Genomic DNA, 27,646 nt, shown 5'->3' on the forward strand with positions numbered 1-27,646 from the left:
AATGTAGAAAATAGTAAAAAAAAAATAAAGAAAAACCCTTGAATGAGTAGGTGTTCTAAAACTTTTGACCAGTAGTGTATATATTTACTGTGCATTGTGAATCGCCCATACGTTTGAAAAAATAGAGAAAAAATAGTTGTACAGTCGTGGCCAAAAGTTCTGAGAATGACACACACACTAATTTTCACAAAGTCTCCTGCTTCAGTTTCTATGATGGCAATTTGCCAATGCTCCAGAATATTATGAAGAGTGATCAGATGAATTGTAATTAATTGCCAAGTCTTTCTTTGCCATGCAAATGAACTGAATCCCCCCCCCCCCCCCACAAAATGACCAGCTGACATGTCAGTGATTATCTCGTTAACACAGGTGTGAGTGTTGAAGAGGACAAGGCTGGAGATCATTCTGTCATGCTGATTGAGTTCGAATAACAGACTGGAAGCTTCAAAAGGAGGGTGGTGCTTGGAATCATTGTTCTTCCTCTGTCAAACATGGTTACCTGCAAGGAAACACGTGCTGTCCATCATTGCTTTGCACAAAAAGGGCTTCACAGGCAAGGATATTGCTGCCAGTAAGATTGCACCTAAATCATCCATTTATCGGATCATCAAGAAGGAGAGCGGTTCAATTGTTGTGAAGAAGGCTTCAGGGCGCCCATGATAGTCCAGCAAGCGCCAGGACCGTCTCCTAAAGTTGATTCAGCTGCGCGATCGAGGCACCACCAGTACAGAGCTTGCTCAGGAATGGCGGCAGGCAGGTGTATCTGCATGCACAGTGAGGTAAATACTTTTTTGGGGGATGGCCTGGTGTCAAGAAGGGCAGCAAAGAGGCCACTTCTCTCCAGGAAAAACATCAGGGACAGACTGATATTCTGCAAAAGGTACAGGGATTGGACTGCTGAGGACTGGGATAAAGTAATTTTCTCTGATGAATCCCCATTGATTGTTTGGGGCATCCGGAAAAAAGCTTGTCCGGAGAAGACAAGGTGAGCGCTACCATCAGTCCTGTGTCATGTCAACAGTAAAGCATCCTGAGACCATTCATGTGTGGGGTTGCTTCTCAGGCAAGGGAGTGGGCTCACTCACAATGTTGCCTAAGAACACAGCCATGAATAAAGAATGAAACCAACACATCCTCCGAGAGCAACTTCTCCCAACCATCCAGGAACAGTTTGGTGACAAACAATGCCTTTTCCAGCATGATGGAGCACCTTGCCATAATGCAAAAGTGATAACTAAGTGGCTCGGGGAACAAAACATCTGTATTTTGGGTCCATGGCCAGGAAACTACCCAGAGCATAATCCCATAGAGAACTTGTGGCGGGTGGACAAAACAAAACCCCACAAATTCTGACAAACTCCAAGCATTGAATATGCAGGAATGGGCTGCCATCAGTCAGGATGTGGCCCAGAAGTTAATTGACAGCATGCCAGGGCGGATTGCAGAGGTCTTTATTGACAATTAACTTCATGTAATTGTCAATAAAAGCCTTTGACACTTATGAAATGCTTGTAATTATACTTCAGTATTCCATAGTAACATCTGACATCTAAAGACACTGAAGCAGCAAACTTTGAATTAATATTTCTGTCATTCTCAAAACTTTTGGCCACGACTGTATGTACTGTAATGTGATATGGATGTGTATCTAATGGTATTATGGTAATAGATTATTATGGCCTACAGTTATCTACCCTATTTCGGTTAGAGTGAAGCATTTACTGTTTTTGTGATATTTCACTGACATTTCATTTAACCTTGGCAAATCTGAGCTCTCCAAACCTTTTCCATTCCAAAAACAAATCGCTTGTTGAGGGCTGGGATTTGAATACAGTCTGTTGGGGAATCAGATTTTGCCCAGTGCAGTTAGTTCAATCTATCTCAGGCAGACTGTTGGCAGCTATGAAGCTTCTTAACAATCTCTTACACAGTGGATTCACAGACGGTTGTCACTACATGCACTAGTTGCTATCCAATGTATGTGTTTACAACTTAATGGCTGCAGATGACTCATTGTCACAAAAGATAAGTCTGTTTGCTATAGCTGAAGCTTTCATTGGCCATTTTCCTCACATCCTTGCCCTTCTTAGTTAATAATTCACTTTTCAAACGAGTGTACACATACTTGTATGCTAGGGGAAAGGGAGTGTGTGTCTGTGTCAGTGTGCTGTGTGTTTTTAAGGGGAGTTGAGATAATCCTATTTGGAAGGGTCTGTCAATGTGAAACTGGGTGATGTCTTTTTCCTGCCGCGATGCACTGCCCATTGTCATGTGACTTGGGCAACTGACCGATATGAGACGAGGTTGAAAAAAGGTGTACGGTTATTTTTTACTTTTCGGTCGCTAAAGATTAAGTGGCGTGAAAACGCGGTTGGATTTTGATGGAGTTTCTGTACACAGCAGCAAAGGTGAGTTATGAGTAACACAGGGTAACATACAAGACTAACCAGTCGAACACATTGTAAGAGTCACTGATCCCTTTGGGAGCGCCCCCCTCCATTTGTGTGGATATGAAAAGACTACTCATTTCCTGTTCTATGTCTACATACCAGGTGCAGTATATTGGTTTTAAAGTCTAAACAATTTGAACCTGCAGTACCCTATAGATTTTGTTTACGTAATACCTTCAGGCAAAAATATAGTAAATAGGCCTACACTTAACTTGATGTTTTTCCAGTCACAGTGAACACAATAGAATATAATTTACCTTCCTATTCCTATTTGCCTCACAATTTTTGGTGTATATTTAGCCCAATATGTGCTTCAGCAGTTTTGTTGCACTGTCCACTTCCAAGGCATCTGTGATGGTCTTGTTACAGCCCTTTGACAGGCCATTGTGCGTACATGAACCGAAGACGATTTCATTCTCATTGTAATCTTAATGCATCTGTGATACTGTGCCTTTGGAAAGTATTCATACCCCTTGACTTATTCCACATTTAATTGATCAATTATTTTTTTTTCAACCATCTACACACAATACCCGATAATGACAGTGAAAGCATGTTTTTAGACATGTTTTCAAATGTATTGAAAATAAAATATAGAAATATAAAATTTACATAAGTATTCACCCCCGGAGTCAACTTTGTAGGAGCCACTTTGGCGGTAGTTACGTCTTTGGTATGTCTGTATTAGCTTTTCGCATCTGGATTTGGGAATTTTCTCCCTTTTTTTTTTTTCTTGGAGATTTTTTTCTCAAGCTCTTAAATTAGATTGGGAGTGGCATTCCAGGTGACTACCTCATGAAGCTGGTTGAGAGAATGCCAAGTGTGCACAGATGTCATCAAAGCAAAGGGTGGCTACTTTGAAGAATCTCGTATAAAATATACAGTGGGGCAAAAAAGTATTTGGTCAGCCACCAATTGTGCAAGTTCTCCCACTTAAAAAGATGAGGCCTGTACTTTCATCATAGGTACACTTCAACTATGACAGACAAAATGAGAAAGAAAATCCAGAAAATCACATTGTAGGATTTTTTTATGCATTTATTTGCAAATTATGGTGGAAAATAAGTATTTGGTCAATAACAAAAGTTTATCTCAATACATTGTCATTGCCAACAAAGGGTATCAGAGGTCAAACGTTTTCTGTAAGTCTTCACAAGGTTTTCACACACCGTTGCTGGTATTTTGGCCCATTCCTCCATGCAGATCTCCTCTAGAGCAGTGATGTTTTGGGGCTGTTGCTGGGCAACACGGACTTTCAACTCCCTCCAAAGATTTTCTATGGGGTTGAGATCTGGAGACTGGCTAGGCCACTCCAGGACCTTGAAATGCTTCTTACGAAGCCACTCTTTCGTTGCCCGGGCGGTGTGTTTGGGATCATTGTCATGCTGAAAGACCCAGCCACGTTTCATCTTCAATGCCCTTGCTGATGGAAGGAGGTTTTAACTCAAAATCTCACGATACATGGCCCCATTCATTCTTTCCTTTACACGGATCAGTCGTCCTGGTCCCTTTGCAGAAAAACAGCCCCAAAGCATGATGTTTCCACCCCCATGCTTCACAGTAGGTATGGTGTTCTTTGGATGCAACTCAGCATTCCTTGTCCTCCAAACACGACGAGTTGAGTTTTTACCAAAAAGTTATATTTTGGTTTCATCTGACCATATGACATTCTCCCAATCAATTGGTGGCTGACTAAATACTTTTTTGCCCCACTGTATATACTGAAAAAGCTTGTGCGGGCTTTTATTTATTTATTTATTTTATTTATATATAATCCTTGCTCGCACAAGCTTTTTCAGTGTGTGTGTGTGTGTGTGTTTTTTTATATATATATATATATATATATATATATATATATATATATATATATATATATATATATATATATATATATATATATATATATATATATATATATATATATATATATATATATATATATATATATATATATATATATAAGCTGCATTATACAGGATTACCTACACATACTAACCAGCTCGAATAGACAGAAGCGTGCTATGTGGCAGACCAATCCGAACTCAACTCTCCATGTCCAGCCCACCTCAGCCAGTCATGGCTAGCGGGAAGGTTGCTGTATCTGTCTGTGGCTAAACCAACTAGTCTTGTAATTTAACAATTGTATTCCGTATTTACAGATGGCATACAAGTTTGTTATTAAGCCACATGAAAGTTCACATGTTCCAGAGGCATTTCTGCCAAAAAGTAGTGACCCGTGACAAACGCCCAGTTTCCTGAAACGGGTCACAAATGTGGAATAAGTTAAGGGGTATGAATTATTTCTGAAGGCACTGTAACTGATAGCTACCCTTCGGCTGCCAGCAGATCGGAAACCATTAACTCTGTGTGAATAATGTTGGACAGCTAGAAGTGGCATGTGAATCGTCCCCAAATTGCACCCTCTTCCCTATATAGTACACTGCTATGTAGGGAATAGGGTGCTATTTGGGACACAGTAAGAGGATTGATGCCACCATCATGTGGTGAGTCACACTTCCCCAGAAGTGACCGCGGAGAGGCTACAAATTTCAAGAAAGGTGTCTGGCATGACATCAGCCTCGTTTTTGTCCCTCATAAAAGGATTAGAATTAAGAGTCCCCGCACCCCAACCCCCTTCCTCCTCTTCATGTCAATATATGACTCATCCAATGTCACTCACAGCCTTATCTCTCTCTTATGGCTATAATCAGCAAGATCATGCAAGGGATATCACAGTATTACGTCATCACTATCGCATTATACGTGTGGGAAGGGAAGCTTCAGCATTGATGGGCTACCCCTCAATAACATGTGATGTATGTAGGGTAACCTCAGTATTGTCCTTGTTGTCTGTACTTAAGCTTATTTGTTAAACTTGTCCAATAGTGTTCGTAGGACAGTTGGGTTTAATCAGCCACTTCAAAGCCCAACAGGTGAAGGAAAAGCAACTGTGGAATTCATGTTGGCCTGTTTACCTGGTCATACCACTGAGAAGAGTGGTCATATACCGTTGAAGTCGGAGGTTTACATACAATTAAGTTGGAGTCATTAAAACTCGTTTTTCAACGACTCCACAAATTTCTTGTTAACAAACTATAGTTTGGGCAAGTCTGTTAGGACATTTACTTTGTGCATGACACAAGTAATTTTTCCAACAATTGTTTACAGATGGATTATTTCATGAGTCTGATTCATCCTTGGGAGCGATTTCCAAACGCCTGAAGGTACCACATTCTGTACAAACAATAGTACACAAGTATAAACACCATGGGACCAGGCTGCCGTCATACATCTCAGGAAGGAGATGCGTACTGTCTCCTAGAGATGAACGTACTTTGGTGCGAAAATTGAAAATCAATCCCAGAACAACAACAAAGGACCTTGTAAAGATGCTGGAGGAAACGGGTACAAAAGCATCCATATCCACAGTAAAACGAGTCCTATATCGACCTGAAAGGCCACTCAGCAAGGAAGAAGCCACTTCTCCAAAACCGCCATAAAAAGCCAGACTACAGTTTGCAACTGCACATGGGGACAAAGATTGTACTTTTTGGAGAAATGTCCTCTGGTCTGATGAAACAAAAATAGTTTGGCCATAATGACCATTGTTATGTTTGGAGGAAAAAGGGAGAGGCTTGCAAGCCGAAGAACACCATCCCAACCGTGAAGCACGGGGGTGGCAGTATCATGTTGTGTGGGTACTTCACTGCAGGAGGGACTGGTGCACTTCACAAAATAGATGGCATCATGAGGAAGCAAATTGATGTGGATATATTGAAGCAACATCTCAAGACATCAGTCAGGAAGTTAAAGCTTGGTTGCAAATGACTCTTCCAAATGGACAATGACACCAAGCATACTTCCAAAGTTGTGGCAAAATAGTTTAAGGACAAAGTCCAGGTATTGGAGTGGCCATCACAAAGCCCTGACCTCAATCCTATAAAATATTTGTGGGCAGAAATGAAAAAGCGTGTGCGAGCAAGGAGGCCTACAAACCTGACTCAGTTACCGCAGCTTTGTCTGGAGGAATGGGCCAAAATTCACCCAACTTATTGTGGGAAGCTTGTGGAAGGCTACCCGAAATGTTTAACCCAAGTTTAACAATTTAAAGGCAATGCTATCAAATACTAATTGAGTGTATGTAACCTTCTGACCCCCTAGGATTGTGATGAAAGAAATAAAAGCTGAAATAAATCATTCTCTCTACTATTATTCTGACATTTCACATTCTTAAAATAATGTGGTGATATCCTAACTGACCTAAAACAGGTCATTTTTACTAGGATTAAATGTCAGGAACTGTGAAACTGAATTTAAATGTATTTGGCTAAGGTGTATGTGTATTCCGACTTCAACTGTATATTTACACTCAGGGCATTACTCTTCCATAGCTTCCCTAGATATCCTTGTCAGGCCTGTTGCTACAGGAATGAAATTACTCAATAATCAACAGGCCTGAGTGTTGCTGGCTGTGTGGGATTTGGGCCACCTCTCGGCTCCTATAATCCTCTCTGTAGCCTATGTGTAGGTGGCCAGCTGAGTACTGATTTAGCCTACACACTTTGCATGTAACAAACCTGTGTACATTTAACAGACTGTAGATAGTATATTGCATTACTGAGATTAATATTTCAGTTTGCCTAAACTATTTGTATTATTGTGGTTTACTGCAGTGGTTCCCAACCTGTGGCATTATGCTGCACACCAAACATGTCCCTATGAATTTATTTAGTGTTAATGACCTCTTTTCTGATACATACTGCATAGCATCCATTTTCCATGACAAATGTTTTCATAGACGAAATGGGGTTTATTTCAGTTACTTACTCATGGTGATTTAATTTGTGGGTACCCCCTTAAGAGTGTCCCGCAAATCTGCGTTAGACATATATATTTTTTCCCTCTGGTAAAATTGATCTTTACTTTTTGAATGATTGATTTTCACATTTTTGTGGCATGTGCACAAGCACCTTCAAATACCTTTCTTGCAAGCTCCCAACAATGCAGTTATCGATGTATGCAATGCAATATTGATTTATCACTATAAATAAGATAATCTAGAACAAAACCCACGAGAAATAAGTGAGAAGCTACAGTCTGTATATACAGGGTCAGTTTCAATCCCATTTTTCCAATGTGCAGGGATCCTGGAGTGATAGCTACCTCTGTGTATAGGGGTGAGGTCGCTAGGCATCAGGATATATGATAAACAGAGTAGCAGCTGTGTGTGTGTGTGGAGTCAGTATACGTGTGTGTTGGAGTGTCAGTGTGCGCGAGTTTGGACATTCCTGTAAGTGTGCATACAAAGTGCAAAAATAACATACAAGGGTCAACTCAGTCTGTGTAGCTGTTGTGTTAGCTATTTAGCAGTCTTATGGCTTGGGGATAGAAGCTGTTAATGAGCCTGTCGGTGTCAGACTTTGTGTAAGACTTGCAGTGCGGAAGCAGAGCGAACAGTCTATGGCTTGGGTGGCTGACAGGGCTGAAAAGGGTCGACATTTTCCATGCGAAGTTAACCCCGGGAATTTGGGGAATTTTGCTTAAATTCATCAAAAATGTTAGCTTATAACAGTGAACTTTTTATGTGGGTTACACAAGGCAATTCTAGGTCGTGTGGCATATTTTGGTTAAACTATCCCCAATTCAATGGAATTGCAACCCTCTGCATGCACAGTGCATTCTTCCATCACGTGCAGTATACTCTTCCATCACATGTACAGCTGAATCTCAAGATCTTGCACACGAGTGAGATGCTATTGAGCCCACACTACTACACTGTCTGAGCCAAGGTCTACATGCTTTCTGGTAAGTTTTGATTACAATACTGGGTGGGGTGAATATATTTTATACAACATAATTTTTTGTTAACTAATAAATAGTAGCCTACAGCAAAGTGTGTTTAAATCCTTTCTAACTTGTTAACAATTTCTGCTAGTTAGTTTTTGCTACCATGTGGGTTTTAGCTTGCCTGACCCTGCTAACTGAGGAGTGTTAATTCACCTGTTTCCATACATGTTTCATTTTAACTGCTTAACTATTTATCTGTACATGGAATTGTATTTTTTTTATTTTAAATTGTTTTCTTTTTTTAAACATTCTAATCTTTACAGGAAAATGCCACAGGCACTATCGGATGTTTCAAGACATTTCACTGCAGCTAATGTAGAAGTTAAAGCTGTGTACATTTGCAAATACTGTAAGGAATGCAACAAAGATGCAGAATCATCTGGGCAAGTGCATAATGTTCCCTCAGCGCTCACAACAAGCAACTTCTGACAAAAGTCCCTCTACTTCTATTCAAGGTGAAAATGAGACACCTTATCGATAGCACCTCATGGTCCTCCTGGATTCGGCAGTTGTTTTGACTCAATGGAGGGACGCAGTCAGAGAAATGCTGATGAATGTCTTGCTTGAGCTGTGTATGCAACTGGTTAACCTCTGATGCTCACAGGCAATGTGTATTGGAAGAGATTTCTGGATGTTCTTTGCCTAGCATACACCCCTCCAACCAGACATACTTTATCTACTCATTTGCTGGATGCAGAGATCAACAGAGTTCAAGTGAAGGTCAAGCAAATTATAGAGAAAGCAGACTGTATTGCAATCATCTCTGATGGGTGGTTGAATGTTCGTGGGCAAGAAATAATTAACTAAATCTCCACCCCTCAACCAGTATTCTACAAGAGCACAGACACAAGGGACAACAGACACACAGGTCTCTACATTGCAGATGTGCTGAAGGCAGTTATCAATGACCTTGGACCACATAAGGTTTTTGCACTGGTGACAGACAATGCTGCGAACATGAAGGCTGCTTGGTCTAAAGTGGAGTCCTACCCTCACATCACACCCATTGGCTGTGCTGCTCATGCATTGAATCTGCTCCTCAAGGACATCATGGCACTGAAAACAATGGATACACTCTACAAGAGGCCGAAGGAAAGGGTTCGCTATGTGAAGGGTCATCAAGTTATAGTAGCAAAGTGAGAAGAATAAGAGCATCACATTGAAGCTGCCCAGCCACACCCGTTGGGGTGATGTTGTCATCATGTTTGACAGTCTCCTGGGGGGGAAGGGGTCTCCAAGAAATGGCCATATCACAGTCTGCTGATATGGAGAGCCCCAACAAGAGGATCCTCCTGGATGATGTATTTTGGGAGAGTGGTAAGCCGCCTAAAACTCCTGAAACCTATAGCAGTAGCCATTGCACGGATTGAGGGAGACAATGGCATCCTGTCTGATGTTCAGAAGAAATCCGTGCTGCCCTGCCCACTTCACTGTTGCTCCAAGCAGAGGAAACTGTAGTGAAGACTTCTGCCGGAAGCCCATGCACACCGCAGCGAACATGTTGGACCCCAAGTATGCTGGCAAGAGCATCCTTTCTGGTGCAGAGATCAACAGGGTCTATGGTGTAATCACTACCGTGTCTCGCCACCTTGGCCTGGATGAGGGCAAGGTTCTTGGTTCTGGCGAAGTACACTTCCAAGCAATGTCTTGGAATGGAGATGCAATGTTGCAGGCGTTTCAACATATCTCATCAGCCACCTCGTGGAAGGGACTTTGTGTATCTGAGAGGCAACAAGGGAAAGAGCCCATCATCCTCCAAATCCCACAAACATCAGCCGCCTCAGAGCGCAACTGGTCCTTGTTTGGGAACACACACGCAACAGGCTGACCAATACAAGGGTTGAAAATTTGGTGGCCATCCAGGCAAATTTTATGCTTTTTGAGCCTGACAAGGAGCCATCCTCAGCAAAGTTGGAAAGTGACAGTGAAGATGAGGCCAAAGTCTGATGTTCAAGAGGTGGACATTGAGGAGGTCCAGGGAGAAGACATGTAAGCCTGAGAGGAAGACAACCAAAGCTTTAGGTTTACAGATATATGTTGAAAACTTTTTTGGGGAGATTCGATGGATCATTGGTGATCATTCAATATTCCCTTTTGTTGTACAGTGAAATCATCCCATGGTAAGAGTCAACTCATTTAAAGTTCAATTCGTAACCAAATAGTTTTTTAAAATGTCTATTGGAAGGATTTAATAATTTGCAATTATGTCTACTTATGATAAGGTAAAAGGTTTATGTTTCTGTCTCCATATGATATGGTAAAAATACAGTGCCTTGCGAAAGTATTCGGCCCCCTTGAACTTTGCAACCTTTTGCCACATTTCAGGCTTCAAACATAAAGATATAAAACTGTATTTTTTTGTGAAGAATCAACAACAAGTGGGACACAATCATGAAGTGGAACGACATTTATTGGATATTTCAAACTTTTTTAACAAATCAAAAACTGAAAAATTGGGCGTGCAAAATTATTCAGCCCCTTTACTTTCAGTGTAGCAAACTCTCTCCAGAAGTTCAGTGAGGATCTCTGAATGATCCAATGTTGACCTAAATGACTAATGATGATAAATACAATCCACTTGTGTGTAATCAAGTCTCCGTATAAATGCACCTGCACTGTGATAGTCTCAGAGGTCCGTTAAAAGCGCAGAGAGCATCATGAAGAACAAGGAACACACCAGGCAGATCCGAGATACTGTTGTGAAGAAGTTTAAAGCCGGATTTGGATACAAAAAGATTTCCCAAGCTTTAAACATCCCAAGGAGCACTGTGCAAGCGATAATATTGAAATGGAAGGAGTATCAGACCACTGCAAATCTACCAAGACCTGGCCGTCCCGTAAACTTTCAGCTCATACAAGGAGAAGACTGATCAGAGATGCAGCCAAGAGGCCCATGATCACTCTGGATGAACTGCAGAGATCTACAGCTGAGGTGGGAGACTCTGTCCATAGGACAACAATCAGTCGTATATTGCACAAATCTGGCCTTTATGGAAGAGTGGCAAGAAGAAAGCCATTTCTTAAAGATATCCATAAAAAGTGTCGTTTAAAGTTTGCCACAAGCCACCTGGGAGACACACCAAACATGTGGAAGAAGTTGCTCTGGTCAGATGAAACCAAAATTGAACTTTTTGGCAACAATGCAAAACGTTATGTTTGGCGTAAAAGCAACACAGCTGAACACACCATCCCCACTGTCAAACATGGTGGTGGCAGCATCATGGGAATCAGCATGATGGGAAGATGGATGGAGCCAAATACAGGACCATTCTGGAAGAAAACCTGATGGAGTCTGCAAAAGACCTGAGACTGGGACGGAGATTTGTCTTCCAACAAGACAATGATCCAAAACATAAAGCAAAATCTACAATGGAATGGTTCAAAAATAAACATATCCAGGTGTTAGAATGGCCAAGTCAAAGTCCAGACCTGAATCCAATCGAGAATCTGTGGAAAGAACTGAAAACTGCTGTTCACAAATGCTCTCCATCCAACCTCACTGAGCTCGAGCTGTTTTTGCAAGGAGGAATGGGAAAAAATGTCAGTCTCTCAATGTGCAAAACTGATAGAGACATACCCCAAGCGACTTACAGCTGTAATCGCAGCAAAAGGTGGCGCTACAAAGTATTAACTTAAGGGGGCTGAATAATTTTGCACGCCCAATTTTTCAGTTTTTGATTAAAAAAGTTTGAAATATCCAATAAATGTCGTTCCACTTCATGATTGTGTCCCACTTGTTGTTGATTCTTCACAAAAAAATACAGTTTTATCTTTGTTTGAAGCCTGAAATGTGGCAAAAGGTCGCAAAGTTCAAGGGGGCCGAATACTTTCGCAAGGCACTGTATCCAATGCAAAAAACATCTACATTTAAATGGTATTAATATTAATTCCCATATATTTCTGTTAATTCCCATATATTCCCGTTAATTTCCACGGAAGGTTTCCACCTGAATATTCCCCAAAATGTGCAACCCTAGTGGCTGGAGTGATTTTTCTGGGCTTTCCTTTCACACCCTCTTATATAGAGGTCCTGGATGGCAGGGCGCTAGGCCCCAGGGAAGTACTGGGCTGTCCGCACCACCCCCTGTAGCGCCATGCGATTGAGGGCTGTGCTGTTGCCATGCCAAGCAGTGATGCAGCAAGTCAATGGTGCAGATGTATAACATTTTGAGGACTTAAGGGCCCATGTCCGGTTTTCTGCAAGGGCCCGGTTTTCTGCAATGTAAAGGTGTAACCACATAATTAGATATTAGAACACTTCCTCTATATATCTTTTACATTTTCCACCATGGCAGATTTGATTTCTCTTCTTACGTGTGTGTGTGTGTGTGTGTGTGTGTGTGGTTCAATGTTTATTTTGATGATATTTTTATGACAACCAAGGCAGGTTGTGGGCAGGCTACCCCAAACCTCCAGTACAGCCATAATAATGCTATGAGAACCACAGGCCAGTGAGTGTACATGGTATCTACAGTATCACCAACCTCTATTTGTTCCTTACTTGTGGAGGTCACTTTTACGATCGTAGGATTGTCACGATACCAGTATCGCGATACTACAATATCTGATTAAACATGGCAAAAAGGAAAACACACAGCAGACTTTTTGATCAACTTTTTGATCTTTAAAAAAAAAAACTCATGTTTAACAAATATTGTGTGCTATAGCTTGGAAAAGAAACATGTGATTCTGGATGACAACATAACGCTGCTTGTTTCCAACATTAGGACTGTTTTCCTCCTATCTGAGCACTCAGTACCTTCAAATGCGATGACTCATGAGATGCAGTCCTTGCTTAGTGCAGATGCACATGCCAATGCACTTTAATTTGACGCTTTCAAGTCTCCCAATGTCACAGAGCCATTGTGTGGTGTTGTCCTCTAACAATCCATGTGGTCCGAACATGTCCAGTGTTTAACCCCAAAACATTAGCACTGAGTAATGAGTTATTAGTTGTACCACAACTCCTACAGGAAGCCACCAGTTCAGGACATTCAGGTGTTCTATCTGATCTATTTGTGGACAAATGAAGTTGCTTCATGTAAATATGTGACTGTAAATCATGTGGGGGAAAAACATTGCTTATTCAATTGCCTATGTGGCACATGTTCAATGCATGCCCTCTCTTTCTACAGTACTAGGCTGAGAGGAAGTTTGTGTAAAAAAAAGTTCAAACATTTCACTCCTATATGTACATGGTTTCCTTGCTTCTCTGTAATTGTCTTTCTCTTGCGGTTGGAGTCTGTTTTATTTACAATGTTCTAGATGTTCACATACTGTCGTGCCCTAGCAACCCCCGCCCACTCCAATGCCTCTCTGACAGAGATTTAGGCTCTAAAGCACATTGGTCAATATTTACACACACAGTACATCACCAAAAGTATGTGGACACCCATTCAAATGAGTGGATTAGGCTATTTCAGCCACACCTGTTGCTGACCGGTGTGTAGATTTGAGCATGCAGCCATGCAATAGACAAACATTGGCAGTCGAAGGCCTTACTGAAGAGCTCAGTGACTTTCAACGTGGCACCGTCATAGGACGCCACCTTTACAACAAGTCAGTTTGTCAAATTTCTGCCCTGCTAGTGTTGCCCCGGTCAACTATAAGTGCTGTTACTGTGAAGTGGAAACGTCTAGGAGCAACAACGTCTCAGCCATGAAGTGGTAGGTTATACAAGCTCACAGAATGGGACCGCAGAGTGCTGAAGCACGTAGAGCGTAAAAATGTTCTGTCCTCGGTTGCAAAACTCGCTACTGAGTCCCAAACTGCCTCTGGAAGCAACGTCAGCACAATAACTTTTTCGGGAGCTTCATGAAATGGTTTTCCATGGCCGAGCAGCCACACACAATTCTAAAATAACCATGCACAATGCCAAGCGTCGGCTGGTGTAAAGCTCGCCGTCATTGGACTCTGGAGCAGTGGAAGCGTTTCCTCTGGAGTGATGAATCAGCTTCATCATCGAAGTCAGACGGACAAATCTGGGCTTGGCAGATGCCAGGAGAACGCCCCAATGCATAGTGCCAACTGTAAAGTTTGGTGGTCTGGAATAATGGTCTGGGGCATTTTTCATGGTTTGGGCTAGGCCCCTTGTTTCCAGTGAAGGAAACTTAACGCTACAACATACAATGACGTTCTAGACGATTCTGTTTCCCACTTTGTGGCAACTGTTTTAGCACGACAATGCCCCGTGCACAAATCAAGGTCCATTTAGAAATGGTTTGTCGATCGGTGTGGACTTGACTGGCCTGCGCAGAGGAAGCAAATACCCGCAGCAATGTTCCAACATCTAGTGAAAAGACTTCCCAGAAGAGTGCAGGCTGTTATAGCAGCAAAGGGGGGACCAACTCTGTATTAATGCCCATGATTTTGGAATGGGATGTTCGATGAGCAGGTGTCCACATACTTTTGGTCATATAGTGTATACCTGAGTGCCATTCAAACACTGCTTGCCCTTTAAGTGCATTTGGTTTGTCCTCAGAGAGAATGAACGCAGAGTCTTGTTTATTCTACTATGCCACAATCATAGGAGATAGGTTAGTGCCAGGCTGGGAGATATGGGTACGTACGATTAGGGCATCACGCGGCCAAGGTGGGCACGGGAGACAGCTCTCTGCTCATACATGTGTTTTATGGAGGTTTTGAGATTCAGAGGGCAACAGTGTTGCCATAGACGAGGGCATTGCCACTTGTCTGTGAAACACCAATCCTGACTCTATTCATACCTCAACTCTTCCTATTGCACCATGAGTGAGGTAAGTCCCTCAAATAACTGACGAAAGAGAGAATTTTGTTTTAGTCTTTCTATTGCTGGGTTGTTTGTTTTTTTGCTGTCATAGGAGTTTTTTGTTACGATTTTATTTATTTCGGTTTGCCTTGGCTGGGCTCACCTTTCCTCAGTGTTGCAGTGGTTTAGCCCGACCGTCCAGGGTTTGTTGATGCACAGGTTTTTGGTTGTGGAAAATAGTTTCACCCTTCTGGCAATCCCTCACACATCCTCTACAGCTTTAGAGATTGACTGTGAAGTGATGTGAGAGTGTACAGCAATTGGTGAAACCTGTCTTCACTTCTCCTGGAGTTCCTAGTGCGTGGGGGATCTATTTTTCAGGTGAACTTGATTGTTAAAAAGATCACTGATTGATGGGTCTCCCGGGTGCATCGCAGTGCCACCAGAGATTCTAGGTTCGAGCCCACGCTCTGTCGCGGCCGGCCGCGCCCGGGAGGTCCATGGGGCGACGCACAATTGGCCTAGCGTCGTCCAGGTTAGGGAGGGTTTGGCCGGTAGGGATATCCTTGTCTCATAGCGCACTAGCGACTCCTGTGGCGGGCCGGGTGCAGTGCACTCTGACCAGGTCGCTAGGTGTACGGTGTTTCCTCCGACACATTGGTGCGGCTGGCTTCTGGGTTGGATGCGCGCTGTGTTAAGAAGCAGTGCGGCTTGGTTGGGTTGTGTTTCGGAGGACGCATGATTCTCGACCTTCGTCTCTCCCGAGCCCGTACGGGAGTTGTAGCGATGAGACAACACCGTAACTACTAACAATTGGATACCACGAAATTGAGGAGAAAAAAGGGGTAAAATACTGAGGATGCTTTATTTTAACACGTGGATGAGATCGGCAGCACTTTGTTTATTCTTGGATGAACTGCCCATCAACTGGCATTCAGGTATTGAATGCATTCGATAGGACTACAGACTGGAAAAAACTGCAAGATTTTAGATTTGTATCTTTCAGGTCCAAAAACTGGAGACTGACAGAAAACAGCTCTCAAACCGGCACTTGAACTCCATTAAAGAACAATAGGACTCTGGTGATCTGTGTTTGACAGAGGTGACTAAGGTAAGGGTGAGGCCCATGCAGCCTACCTGAGCAAATTCTTGTGGAATGGTCTGAATGGACCTTCTGACAGTTGAGGAGTGTCACCTTGGGTCAACATTGAATGTTTGTGAAGGGGCCCCTCACACTCTATCACAGACACTGTCAGAGATTTGTCAAAGAGAGTCTGTTTTTTTACACCCTTTTGTGGTATGTGTGCATTTACTACTGTAGGTAGTTCACACAGTAACTCCATAGTATAGTAGCCAGTGCTGTGAAAAAGTAGCCAGTGCTGTAAATTGAATTTCTTTCATTCCTATATTTGACACATGCAGCAGCCCCATTGCTAACCATTTTTTTATGAAAGGTAGAAAATGGCCATTATCACTCCATGGAGTGATATTTTTCTAGGTGTCTTTTGGTCTAGGAATGATGTGTAGGCAAAACCCCATTTTCCAGACTCCAGTCATATAGACCGACAGGGAGCATGAGGATGAGGAGCATGAGGTGGAATTTCTTCTGTCCCCCTCGAGTGCCGGAGAGAATTTGATCTACCGATGACGTGTTAAATGGCCTGAGAAAGGGTTTGAAGGGGCGTCAAATGAGGCATGGGGCCGCAACTGTTTGTCCAGTGTCACAGGAGGGAGCGTACTCCACTCTGTCAGGAGCTGCACGATCTCTACTGTAGCCACGGCAACATCTGCTTTGCCTTAAAGCTGGAGAGAGGAGAGGATCCCCCTCTTTTGTCGGGATTGAGTTCACCTGCTCCACTGCATCCCGTCCTTATCACAACCCCCCCCCCCCCCCCCCCCCCCCAGCAGATGAGGTCTGCAGCATGATCTAGCACCCTGCTGCTGGGGAAAAGAGATCACTTACAGTACCTCAGGGTTTCCCAGCCTTCTCCTCGGAGACTACCAGAAGTTTTACATATCTGTTGTTGCCCAGAACTGGCACACATTATTCAATTAGTGAAGGGCTTGATTATTAGTTAACTAATCGAAACCGGTGTGTCAGTGCAGGGCTACAACAAATGTGTGAAACATCTGGTGGTCTCATAGGAGAGGGCTGGGAAGTACTGACTTAACTCCCCGGGTTGTCCATCATACCACTAACTACTCTCGACCATCCATAGACCCCAACCTGTCCAAGTCATTGGACAGAGCTTGTAGGGTAATCACTATGTTGAGTTTAAAGCTACTGTACTGTTTGGAACCCAAGAAGACCACAATCATGTCTTTTTTGTGGATTTTAACACATTTGGAATGACTAGAACTCCCTCTAGTGTCAGTTGGGATGTGAGGTTACATGGATTTGACATAAGCATGAATGGTGTCAGCAAACAACCTCCATATAGCAAACCTGAATAACATGGTAGGCTAAAATGGATAATTCTCCTGTCCATAAAAAACCTTCGCACATCATGTTGATCTGAAAGAATTTGATATGTATTAGCAATTTAGTAGTAGCTTTAACTTAACGGGGTAGACTAGATGGAATTTCTGCCATGCTGGTTACCTCTATCCAAACCTTCCAGATTTACACAAGTGGCTAGGTGTTGTTTCTGAATGGGGCCTATAATATCATGGCTCTTTCTCAATTAAATGTTTTCCTTGATTCCTCTCATTTGTCTCTTTTCACCTTTTCAAAATCCATTGGAGAAGATGGGAGGAACCTTTTGATCTTCTCCAATTGAAAAGAGACTAGAAGATGGGATGCGAGAAATCACAGGACTCGAGAGGGAGCCAGTATCTTATTCCCTATGTCTCCCATGACTAATCTGACCCTCTCCTCCCTTTCTACCTCTCTCAGCCGGAGGCGCCGCCAGCCTCAACCCAGCAAGGGGCGCAGCAGGCGGATGAGGAGGATGAAGGGGACCTGAACAAAGCCCTGGGAGTCCAGAGGTTTCAGCAGATCATCAGCCCTGCCCCCAGGATCCCTGACGAGCAGCACCGCACCTACAGCGAGGAGGACTTTGAGTGTAAACACGCACACACTTGTACACACAGGACATTCACACTTAGGTGGTTCATATACACTTTATATACAAAAGTACGTGGACACCTCTTCAAATTAGTGGATTTCGCTATTTCAGCCTCACTCGTTACTGACAGGTGTATAAAATTGAGCATACAGCCATGCAATCTCCATAGACAAACATTGGCAGTAAAATGGCCTTAATGAAGAGCTCCGTGTCTTTCAACGTGGCACTGTCATAGGATGCCACCTTTCCATCAAGTAATTTTGTCAAATTTCTGCCCTGCTAGTGTTGCCCATGTCAACTATAAGTGCTGTTATTGTTAAGTGCAAACATCTAGGAGCAACAACGGCTCAGCCGCGAAGTGGTAAGCCACACAAGCTCACAGAACAGGACCGCCGAGTGCTGGAGAACACAGCACGTAAAAATGTTCTCTCCTTGGTTGCAACATTCACTACCGAATTGCCTGTGGAAGCAACTTCAGCACAAGAACTGTTCGTCGGGATCTTCATGAACTGGGTTTCCATGGCAGAGCAGCTGCAAACAAGCCAAAGATCACCAGGCGCAATGCCAAACATTGGCTAGAGTGGTGTAAAGCTCATCGCCATTGGAATCTGGAGCAGTGGAAACGCATTCTCTGGAGTGATGAATCCTGTTTCACCATCTGGCAGTTTGACGGATGAATCTGGGTTTGGTGAATGCCAGGAGAACTCTGCCTGCCCCAATGCATAGTGCCAACTGTAAAGTTGGTTGGAGGAGGGCTGTTTTTTTAATGGTTTGGTCTAGGCCCCTTAGTTCCAGTGAAGGGAAATCTCAACGCTACAGCATACAATGACATTCTAGATGATTCTGTGCTTCCAACTTTGTGGCAACAGTTTGGGGAAGGCCCTTTCCTGTTTCAGCATGCACAAAGCGAGGTCCATACAGAAATTATTTGTCAAGATTGGTGTGGAAGAACTTGACTGACCGGCACAGAGCCCTGACCTCAACCCCATCGAACACCTTTGGGATTAATTGGAACGCAGACTGCGAACCAGGCCTAATCGCCCAATATCCGTATCCGACCTCACTAATGCTCTTGTGGCTGAAAGGAAATAAGTCCCCGCAGCAATGTTCCAACATCTAGTGGAAAGCCTTCCAAGAAGAGTGGAGGCTGTTATAGCAGCAAAGGGTGGACCAACTAAATATTAATGCCATTGATTTTGGAATGAGATGTTCAACGAGCAGGTGTCCACATACTTATGGTCATATAGTGCACTTTTGCAGAAATTGTGATGGGGATACCATAATTATTGTGAATCGTAGATTTAAAACAGTTGATTCTTTGATTTAAATTAGTCCCTCTGAAAACCACAAATTATTTTAACTCCATAAACCACACTCTTTATAACCACTGAATCTTTCTGCAGACCACCGTCACTCCTCACACCACATGCACCATCCCCTGTCCAAGCTGCACTTCGAAGGGAGGAGGAAAAAGAGCGGCAAGAAGAAAAAGGAAAGCGACCGCAAGGACAATTCAGGCCCCACCAGCAGCACCTCTATTGAGGAAGGAGAGGATGAGGAAGATAATGAGGAAGAGGGTGGAGAGAGCCACACCCATCTCTCTGAGACATATTGTGACACCGTCAAAGAAGATGTGCAGGTAATTAGTGACACCTATGCAAATCAAAACTGGTTCTGTCAAAGTTTTCATAACATTCGTCAGGTCATGGCAAATGTTCTTTTAACACAAAAACTGTCCAGTGGTGTTGATTCTAGAATGTTTGTATAAAACATTTGCCTGATGTTGCAAGAACGTGCTCAGAACACATTTCATATTTTCTTTAAAGGTTCCCGTAATGTTTCATAAGGTAGTGGGAGCAGTCTGGTAAGAACATTGTGGGGACATCACAAAACACATGTTCCCAAAGCACAAAAACTCCAGTTGATTCTACAATGTTAATTTTAGGGTGCAAAAAACATTCGCATGATGTTGTGAGAATGTTCCCAGAACACATTTGGTCGGTTCTTTAAAGGCTCCCAGAATGTTTAATTTGATTGTGGGAACATTGTGTAGACATGACAAGAGATACAGTATGTTCCCGAAACACACAAACTGCCCAGTTGTGCTGATTATTTCAATGTTTATATTAGGTTGCAAAACCATTTGCCTGTTGCAAGAACAGGCCCAGAACACATGTGTTATGTTATACAATTTCCTAAAACATTTATTAAGGTTGTGGGAACATTGTGGGTGATATGACAACATATAGGTTCCCAAAACACTAAAACTGTCCAGTTGTTGACATTCGGCTACTGTTTGTATCAGGGTGCACATAAACGTAACATTCAACAATTTCAAAGACTTTACTGAGTTATAGTTCATATAAGGAAATTGAAATAAATTCATTAGGCCCTAATCTGTGGATTTCACGACTGGGAATACAGATATGCATCTGATACCTTTTAATAAAAAAGTACGGCCATGGATCAGAAAACCAGTCTGTATCGGGTGTGAACACTATTTGACTCATGCAGCTCACCACATCTCCTTTACATAGTTGGTCAGTATGTTGATTGTGGCCTGTGGAATCTTGTCCCACTCCTCTTCAATGGCTGTGCGCAGTTGCTGGATATTGGCGGTAACTGGTGATCTAGAGCGTCCCACATGCTCAATGGGTGACATGTCTGGTGAGTGAGATATGCCACGCCTGTCTGGTGGATGGATTATCTTGACAAAGGAGAAATGCTCACTAACAGATGGAAACAAATTTGTGTATATGGAACATTTCTGGGATCTTTTATTTCAGCTCATGAAACATGGGACTAACACTTTACATGTTGTCTATATTTTTGTTCAGTGTCGGTTGTGGAAAGAGGGAGGGTACATTAGAAGAGAGGATCCCAAAAAACAAAATATGCTCAGTTGCGATGACATTCATACAATGTTTAAGTTGGGTTGCACAGGACATTCCCTTAATGTTGTAAGAATGTAATGAGTCAGTTTTTATGACGTTCATAGCATATTTGTTTTAGGTTTAACAAAATATTCTGTTGAAGTTCATGCAATAAACATTTTACCTTTGGAGATCTTATTTCAAGAACATTTAGATAACTTTTATCTAATATTACCACAACATTCCCAACATGCAAATTTGTAGCACATTGGAATACATGCCCCAGTTATGTTTCTCTCCAGATGTAATGGCAATTCACATTTGAGGATTGTATTGTAGGCAGTGTCAATTTTAACACGTAAGTCATGGTGGGGCAAACTCTAAATGTTGATTTCTTTATGCATGCTAGCAAAGCCACTACACAATACTAAACAATGCCCACAAACCGTTAGGGCCTACATAAAGCTGTCCCAACAGCAGCTTTCTTTTCAGCACCATGGAGTGAATCCTTACCAACGCTACACCTGGCTATTAGCGGAGCCTTGTCTGGCAGCAAAACAGTTAATTCAGCCTCATTTACTTCCTTTTTATAAAACATAGCTGATATGGCTACTTGCTTAAACAAATGTGGTTTCTACTGACAACTGATGGCAGAAGGGAACGATGAGCGCTTAACAGGCAAGCCGTAATTTCGATGACGACATTAATGAGCGAGCTAAGACTGATGTACTCAATATAACTATTTGTTCAGCCTTTTTGAAATGTACAGTGACAGAATTCGCAACATTGGCCGTTCTTACAGTATTCCCCCTGTACACCGTCAGAACCATAGGATATCTAAAGGGGGCATACAAGCAGACAATGAAAACCCTTAAAATATTCAATGACGTTTCTCTAAAACACGTTATCGGCTTCACGTGCACCGCCAAGCTAAGTTATGAGGGGGGAAAGGGACCAAATGATTAGGGTGAGGCACATGGGCTACTAACAGCTTACTACACTACATAGACTTAGTATTACTTTCTTAGCTACAGTATACATATCTCCCTGGCATATTACATCATTTATGCAGCAGCATACAAGACATGTCTGGACTCACATTGTTGTGCTATGCTCACTTGTTCAGGAAAATGGCGTGGCGCTCATTGTGGGCAAATTGTCATCAAAGTCTGGCATTCTCTGGATTTATGGTGCTTTCAAGACAACTGGAAACTATTAAAAAAAACAAGGTTGAATCATGACGTCGGTGATCTTCAGGTCGGAGCTCTAGAAAGAGCCTTCTATACACTACAAGTCAAAAGTTTTTAAGAACACCTACTCCGGTGTTACTATTTTCTACATTGGAGAATAATAGTGAAGACATCAAAACTATAAAATAACACATATGGAATCATGTAAACATGTAAACGTCTCTTTTTCAGGACCCTGTCTTTCAAAGATAATTAGTAAAAATTCAAATAACTTCTCAGATCAAAGGGTTTAAACACTGTTTCCCATGCTTGTTCAATGAACCATGAACCTGCACCTGTGGAACGGTGAAGACACAGCTTACAGACGGTGGGCAATTAAGGTCACAATTTTGAAAACGTAGGACACTAAAGAGGCCTTTCTTACTGACTCTGAAAAACACCAAAAGAAAGATGCCCAGGGTCCCTGCTCATCTGCGTGAACGTGCCTTAGGCATGCTGCAAGGAGACGTGAGGACTGTAGATGTGGCCAGGGCAATAAATAGCAATGCCCGTACTGTGAGACGCCGAGGACAGTGCTACAGGGAGACAGGACGGACAGCTGATCGTCCTTAGTGACCAACAATATGAAACAACACCTGCACAGGATCGGTACATCCGAACATCACACCTGCAGGACAGGTACAGGATGGCAACAACTGCCCCGGTTACAACAGGAATGCACAATCCCTCAATCAGTGCTCAGACTGTCCGCAATAGGCTGAGAGAGGCTGGACTGAGGGCTTGTAGGCCTGTTGTAAGGCAGGTCCTCACCAGACATCATCGGTAGCAACTTCGCCTATGGGCACAAACCCACTGTCGCTGGACCAGACAGGACTGGCAAAAAGTGCTCTTCACTGACAAGTCGCGGTTTTGTCTCACCAGGGGTGATGGTAGGATTTGCGTTTATTGTCGAAGGAATGAGCATTACACTGAGGCCTGTACTCTGGAGCAGGATCGATTTGGAGGTGGAGGATCCGTCATGGTCTGGGGCGGTGTGTCACAGCATCAGCACAGCAAAAACTGGCAAATATGGTGCAGTCCTTGAGGAGGAGCTGCACTGCAGTAGTTAATACAGCTGGTGGCCACACAAGATACTGGCTGTTACTTTTGATTATGACCCCCCCCCCCCTTGTTCAGGGACACATTATTCCATTTGTTAGTCACGTGTCTTTGGAACTTGTTCAGTTTGTCCCAGTTATTGAATCTTGTTATGTTCATACAAATATTTACAAATGTTTTCTGAAAATAAACGCAGTTGACAGTGAGAGGACACTTCTTTTTTAGAGTTTAGTAACCAAAAAAGTGTTAAACAAATCAAAATATAATTTATATTTGAGATTCTTCATATAGCCACCCTTTGCCTTGATGACAGCTTTGCACACTCTATATTACTCCACTCAGACACTACCGGAATTTAGAAGATTGAGTTGCACCAAGGTCTCATGTGTGCCGCCTCTCTCCTTCATAGTTTTTTCTGTCAGATGAAGATCACCTGGCCACACCTACCACAGACATACCCTGCCCTGCCCGATGGCTGGAGGTTGTTCCCCAGTCTGCCGTGAGCACTGACCCTGAAGATGCCACCTCCACGGAGTGAGTACACCTCTCTAAGTCCACCCCCATTTTCATTCCATTATTACCAAAATGATGTGATCGGGTGAGAATCTTTGGCAGTTGAAGTGTCTCATCCTCCTTTGCGGCACAACACAGGAAGGACTGTTTTATAGCACGTAGCCTGATACTGCTCGCTTTGAGGCGTTCTCCTTCGCTGATTGGATGAGAGAGATTTGTGTGTGTGTGTGTGTCGCCCACTTTACGTTACCATGTCCCAGGCATCCAGGCAGCCTGCAGGGTTCTGATCTAATAGGGCCTGATTCCTCCAGCAAGAACAAAGAGCCATATTTCACCTGTCTGTTTCCATAGAGAATTCCGACCCTTCCTACTAACACACCTCTCCTCTCAACCCTCCACCTATGGCATTTAGTCTCAGGACACATTAGTGCTTTGTCTTGTCTGGGATATAGCTTTGTGGGCTCTCCTTTCATCTCCTTTCTCAAGTCTGCTGTAATATCACTCTGTGGACTTCCTACTACTACTTCTAAAACTGCACACTACACATTGGAAGGTAGAGGTGTCACCCAAGTGAAATATTCTGACTGCAGAGGGATCTTTGGAATATAGTTGCTTTCTGAAACTAACAGCTTTTTGGAGACCTTGAGTGTTTTTCAGGTTTCGGAAGGATCCGCCTGGACTGATGAATTCTTAGTAGGAGTTTTCAATCTTTTAGTTTATCGATAGCATTCAGACTTGGGTTTCATTTGATTAAGTATTTTTTCTTCTCCTGTGAATTGAGCTTTTCTGTATGTTTGATGTGCTTGTTCCACGGAGTGTAGAGGGAGACCGACAAACCATTCTCCTTTTGTAGCTTAGAAAATGTGCATTTTTGTCATTTTCTGGCCCAGTCTCCTAGATGTAAAAGTTATGTTGTGTAGCTCACTCCAGGTTCACGTCTAATATTTTGTTCACCTTAATGTTAACTCTAATTTCTTTCTCTCCTCTCCCAGAAAGCCCTGTCCGGCCTCGTCCAGCAGTGACCCATCCGACCCCACCCCTCTTATCCGCGTGGCCAGCCGCAGCTACGACCTGCAGGAGCGCCGGTGCACCGGCAACATGACTGGAACCGAGCAGGCTAAGTACGAGCGCATCCCCACGGACGAGAGCGAGGCGCAGACACTGGCCTCCGCCGACCTGGATGGGATCAAAAGTGAGTCTTGAGGAATATTGCCAACCTCGGTCACTTCATGTTGAGCTTTTGTTCTCACTGAAGCAATGTTTTAGTGCTTACTGTAATTCCACGGTTGTTTGTATAATTTAATTCAGAGCCAAGACGACATGCGGGTTCTCTCTTTGTTTAGACAACATGTTATATTTAAAGTTCTTGTACTTGTACATTTTTAAGGGCTGTTTTGTCATTTGGGAGATTTATTCAGAACCCCGGTACTCTGAACTAACCTCTCCCTGACCTAAGAATCTAAACTCTCCCTGACCTTCGTGTTCACTCAGACTACTGTGCCAGATTAACTTTTAAAGATGTATTTTTACATTTTACTTCAAGTGCTTAATATCTTGCTCTTTGTGTATCTGCGCCTGTTTGTGGTGTGCTTGTGTGAAGAGAAGAGTCTGGCTCCACTGAAGGTCAGAATGCCCTAAACAGAAAGAAAGAAGGGAACACACTGGGGTACATTAAAGTCCTGTGACGTCCCTAGCTCCAGTGGCAACCGGGGTGATTTACGTCAGGGGGTCGACCCCTCAGCGGACAGCGGCAGCTTATCAGAGAGTGTGGTGGACACTGACAAAATAGGAGCGAAGTCCTCTAATTAAATTAGCCTGTTCCCGCTCTAAGCTGAGGCCCCTGGAACCAGGCCCGAGTCAACCCGGTGGCTAATTGAGAAAGCTGCCCCTCTGGTTCACAACCCCTGGGTCATAAGTGCCAATAAAACAATGTGGAAGAGCTAAGTCGTCTGGGGGAAAAAACATGAGAGACGCTGAATTGCATGAAGATGATTTGATGTGGGTCCAGTGCCAACATTGGGCTACGTGACATACAGGGTGTGGCCTTTGTCAGGGTCCCTGACCGCATCAGGAGTCTCCTCGGGTGGATCCTCTTTTATCTGCTTCCCAGCACTGCAAAGCAGCCTGGGAAAGTGCCTCTGCGGCTGGCCGCTGCTCAACGATCAGAATTATTAGATCACTGTCTCATTCCTCTTTTGTTCAACCCTCCTGTTAGCACCTCTGCTAGTTAATGCGCTTGGACACTTTCTACCCTAACCAGGTCAGGTGAGGGTCAAGGAATGCTTTTTTTCCCCTAACTACATTCCTGGACACGCAAAGACTTGTGCTTGAGATTGGAGAGGTCACGGTTCCTCATTCCCATGCCAGCACTATGCCCACCACCAAGCGCCTCTCCTTCAAGAGTGCCAGCCTTGCCTGAGCCAAGTCCCACTCCAGGACTTCCCAGACAACCACACACGCACAACTGGAGTCCGGCACATTGTGAAGCCTCTAAGGCGGACGAACGGTTCCAGTAGACATAGCCCCAAGGTCTGACAAGGTACCTTACAGTGAAACCCAGATAATGAACAAGAGGCTCAAATGACAGAAGATGATACTTCGTTCCTCTCCAGTTTCACTCGCCGAGTTTTCGAAGGGCGTACAGGACAACTTGTTCTTCAGGAGAAATGCTGTCATTTTTATACACCCTCAGTTTTAGGTGATGAATTGATGAAGGTGCTCAACGACCAGGGTGTTTCTCAAACAGGGAAGGAGCCCACTGACAAAGGTAAGGTTGGTTCCTACCTCAGAGGATCATCCACACCCGTTGCCGCATTCCCTCTGAGATGTAGCCAACCAGCTCGCTTTCATCCAGCCTTGTTATCTAAACTGTCCTTGGTTTGCGGCAAGCCTGGTAACCCAACTAGGGTTTAATAGCGGGAACCAGGTAACTGAGGTTTCCGGCCCAAACCCACTCCCGTTTCCCGGGATAAATAACTGTGAGAAACCGGTAAATTATAATAAATTATTTATATGAACAGCTTGAAGTGAAATAGAACTGTTAAATTATATGCAATGTCCAAATCTGTCTTTACGACTTCCTCTGCTCTGCTATCTGCATGATCAATCATCAACACTCAGGGTGGGGACAGACAGCGCATCTCATATGGAGTGCAGTTCACAATGCATGTATCATCTCATCAGCAGGTAACTTTTTTTTCTTGTGACAGGTACATTTACTGTAGCATAGCCTATGCTACAGTAATATTAGGACTAATATCTGAATATGCATGTCATTTACACATCTGTCTGGCTTTCAGGGGTCACCTTATTTTTTATTAAGATCCTATTTAAAAATTGCTACTGCAGAGTTTTAAAACAGCCTATCACTCGAATATCGCTCCAGCAGGTATATTGCACTGGTCATCCCCAAAGCCAACACTTCCTTTGGCCGCCTTTCCTTAAAGCTCTGCTGCCAATGACTGGAATGAATTGCATAAATCTCTGAAGCTAGAGTCTTATATCTCCCTCTCTAACTTTAAGCATCAGCTGTCAGAGCAGCTTACCCTGTACCTGTACACAGCCAATCTGTAAATAGCACACCCGACTACCTCATCCCCATATAATTACTTACCCTCTTGCTCTTTTACACCCCAGAATCTCTACTTGCACATCATCTGCACATCTATCACTCCAATTCATGCTAAATTGTAATTATTTTCGCCTCTAGGGCCTATTTATTGCCTAGCTCCCTACTCTTCTACATTTGCACACACTGTACATAGATTTTTCTATTATTTCTGTTCTTTACAGTTATTGACTGTACGTTTGTTGACTTGTAACTCTGTTGTTTTTGTCGCACTGCTTTGCTTTATCTTGGTCAGGTCACAGTTGGTTAAAT

The 27,646-nt window shown here is 43.2% G+C and overlaps 1 protein-coding gene across 8 annotated transcripts in view; it reads left to right on the forward strand.

Annotated features, from left to right (window-relative positions):
- Positions 1 to 27,646, forward strand: part of LOC110535651 (anion exchange protein 2) — a 105,468-nt gene that overhangs the window by 56,971 nt on the left and 20,851 nt on the right. For 5 of the 8 annotated variants that reach the window (XR_016484463.1, XM_021620778.3, XM_021620774.3 and 2 more), the window contains 4 exons: positions 17,921 to 18,089; positions 19,496 to 19,731; positions 23,663 to 23,787; positions 24,759 to 24,958. Coding sequence is in view for 7 of the 8 variants with exons in the window: in XM_021620778.3 (XP_021476453.3) it covers positions 17,921 to 18,089; positions 19,496 to 19,731; positions 23,663 to 23,787; positions 24,759 to 24,958 (730 nt within the window). In the remaining variant the exon portion in view is untranslated. Of the gene's footprint in view, positions 1 to 2,100; positions 2,409 to 17,920; positions 18,090 to 19,495; positions 19,732 to 23,662; positions 23,788 to 24,758; positions 24,959 to 25,366; positions 26,953 to 27,646 lie in introns of those variants that run through there. The other 3 variants (XM_090189982.1, XM_021620776.3, XM_021620779.3) reach the window with 2 other exon arrangements.

The sequence above is a fragment of the Oncorhynchus mykiss genome, chromosome 11 (genome assembly GCF_057628025.1).
Source record: "Oncorhynchus mykiss isolate SJ-2025 chromosome 11, ASM5762802v1, whole genome shotgun sequence".
Taxonomy (NCBI): Eukaryota; Metazoa; Chordata; class Actinopteri; order Salmoniformes; family Salmonidae; genus Oncorhynchus; species Oncorhynchus mykiss.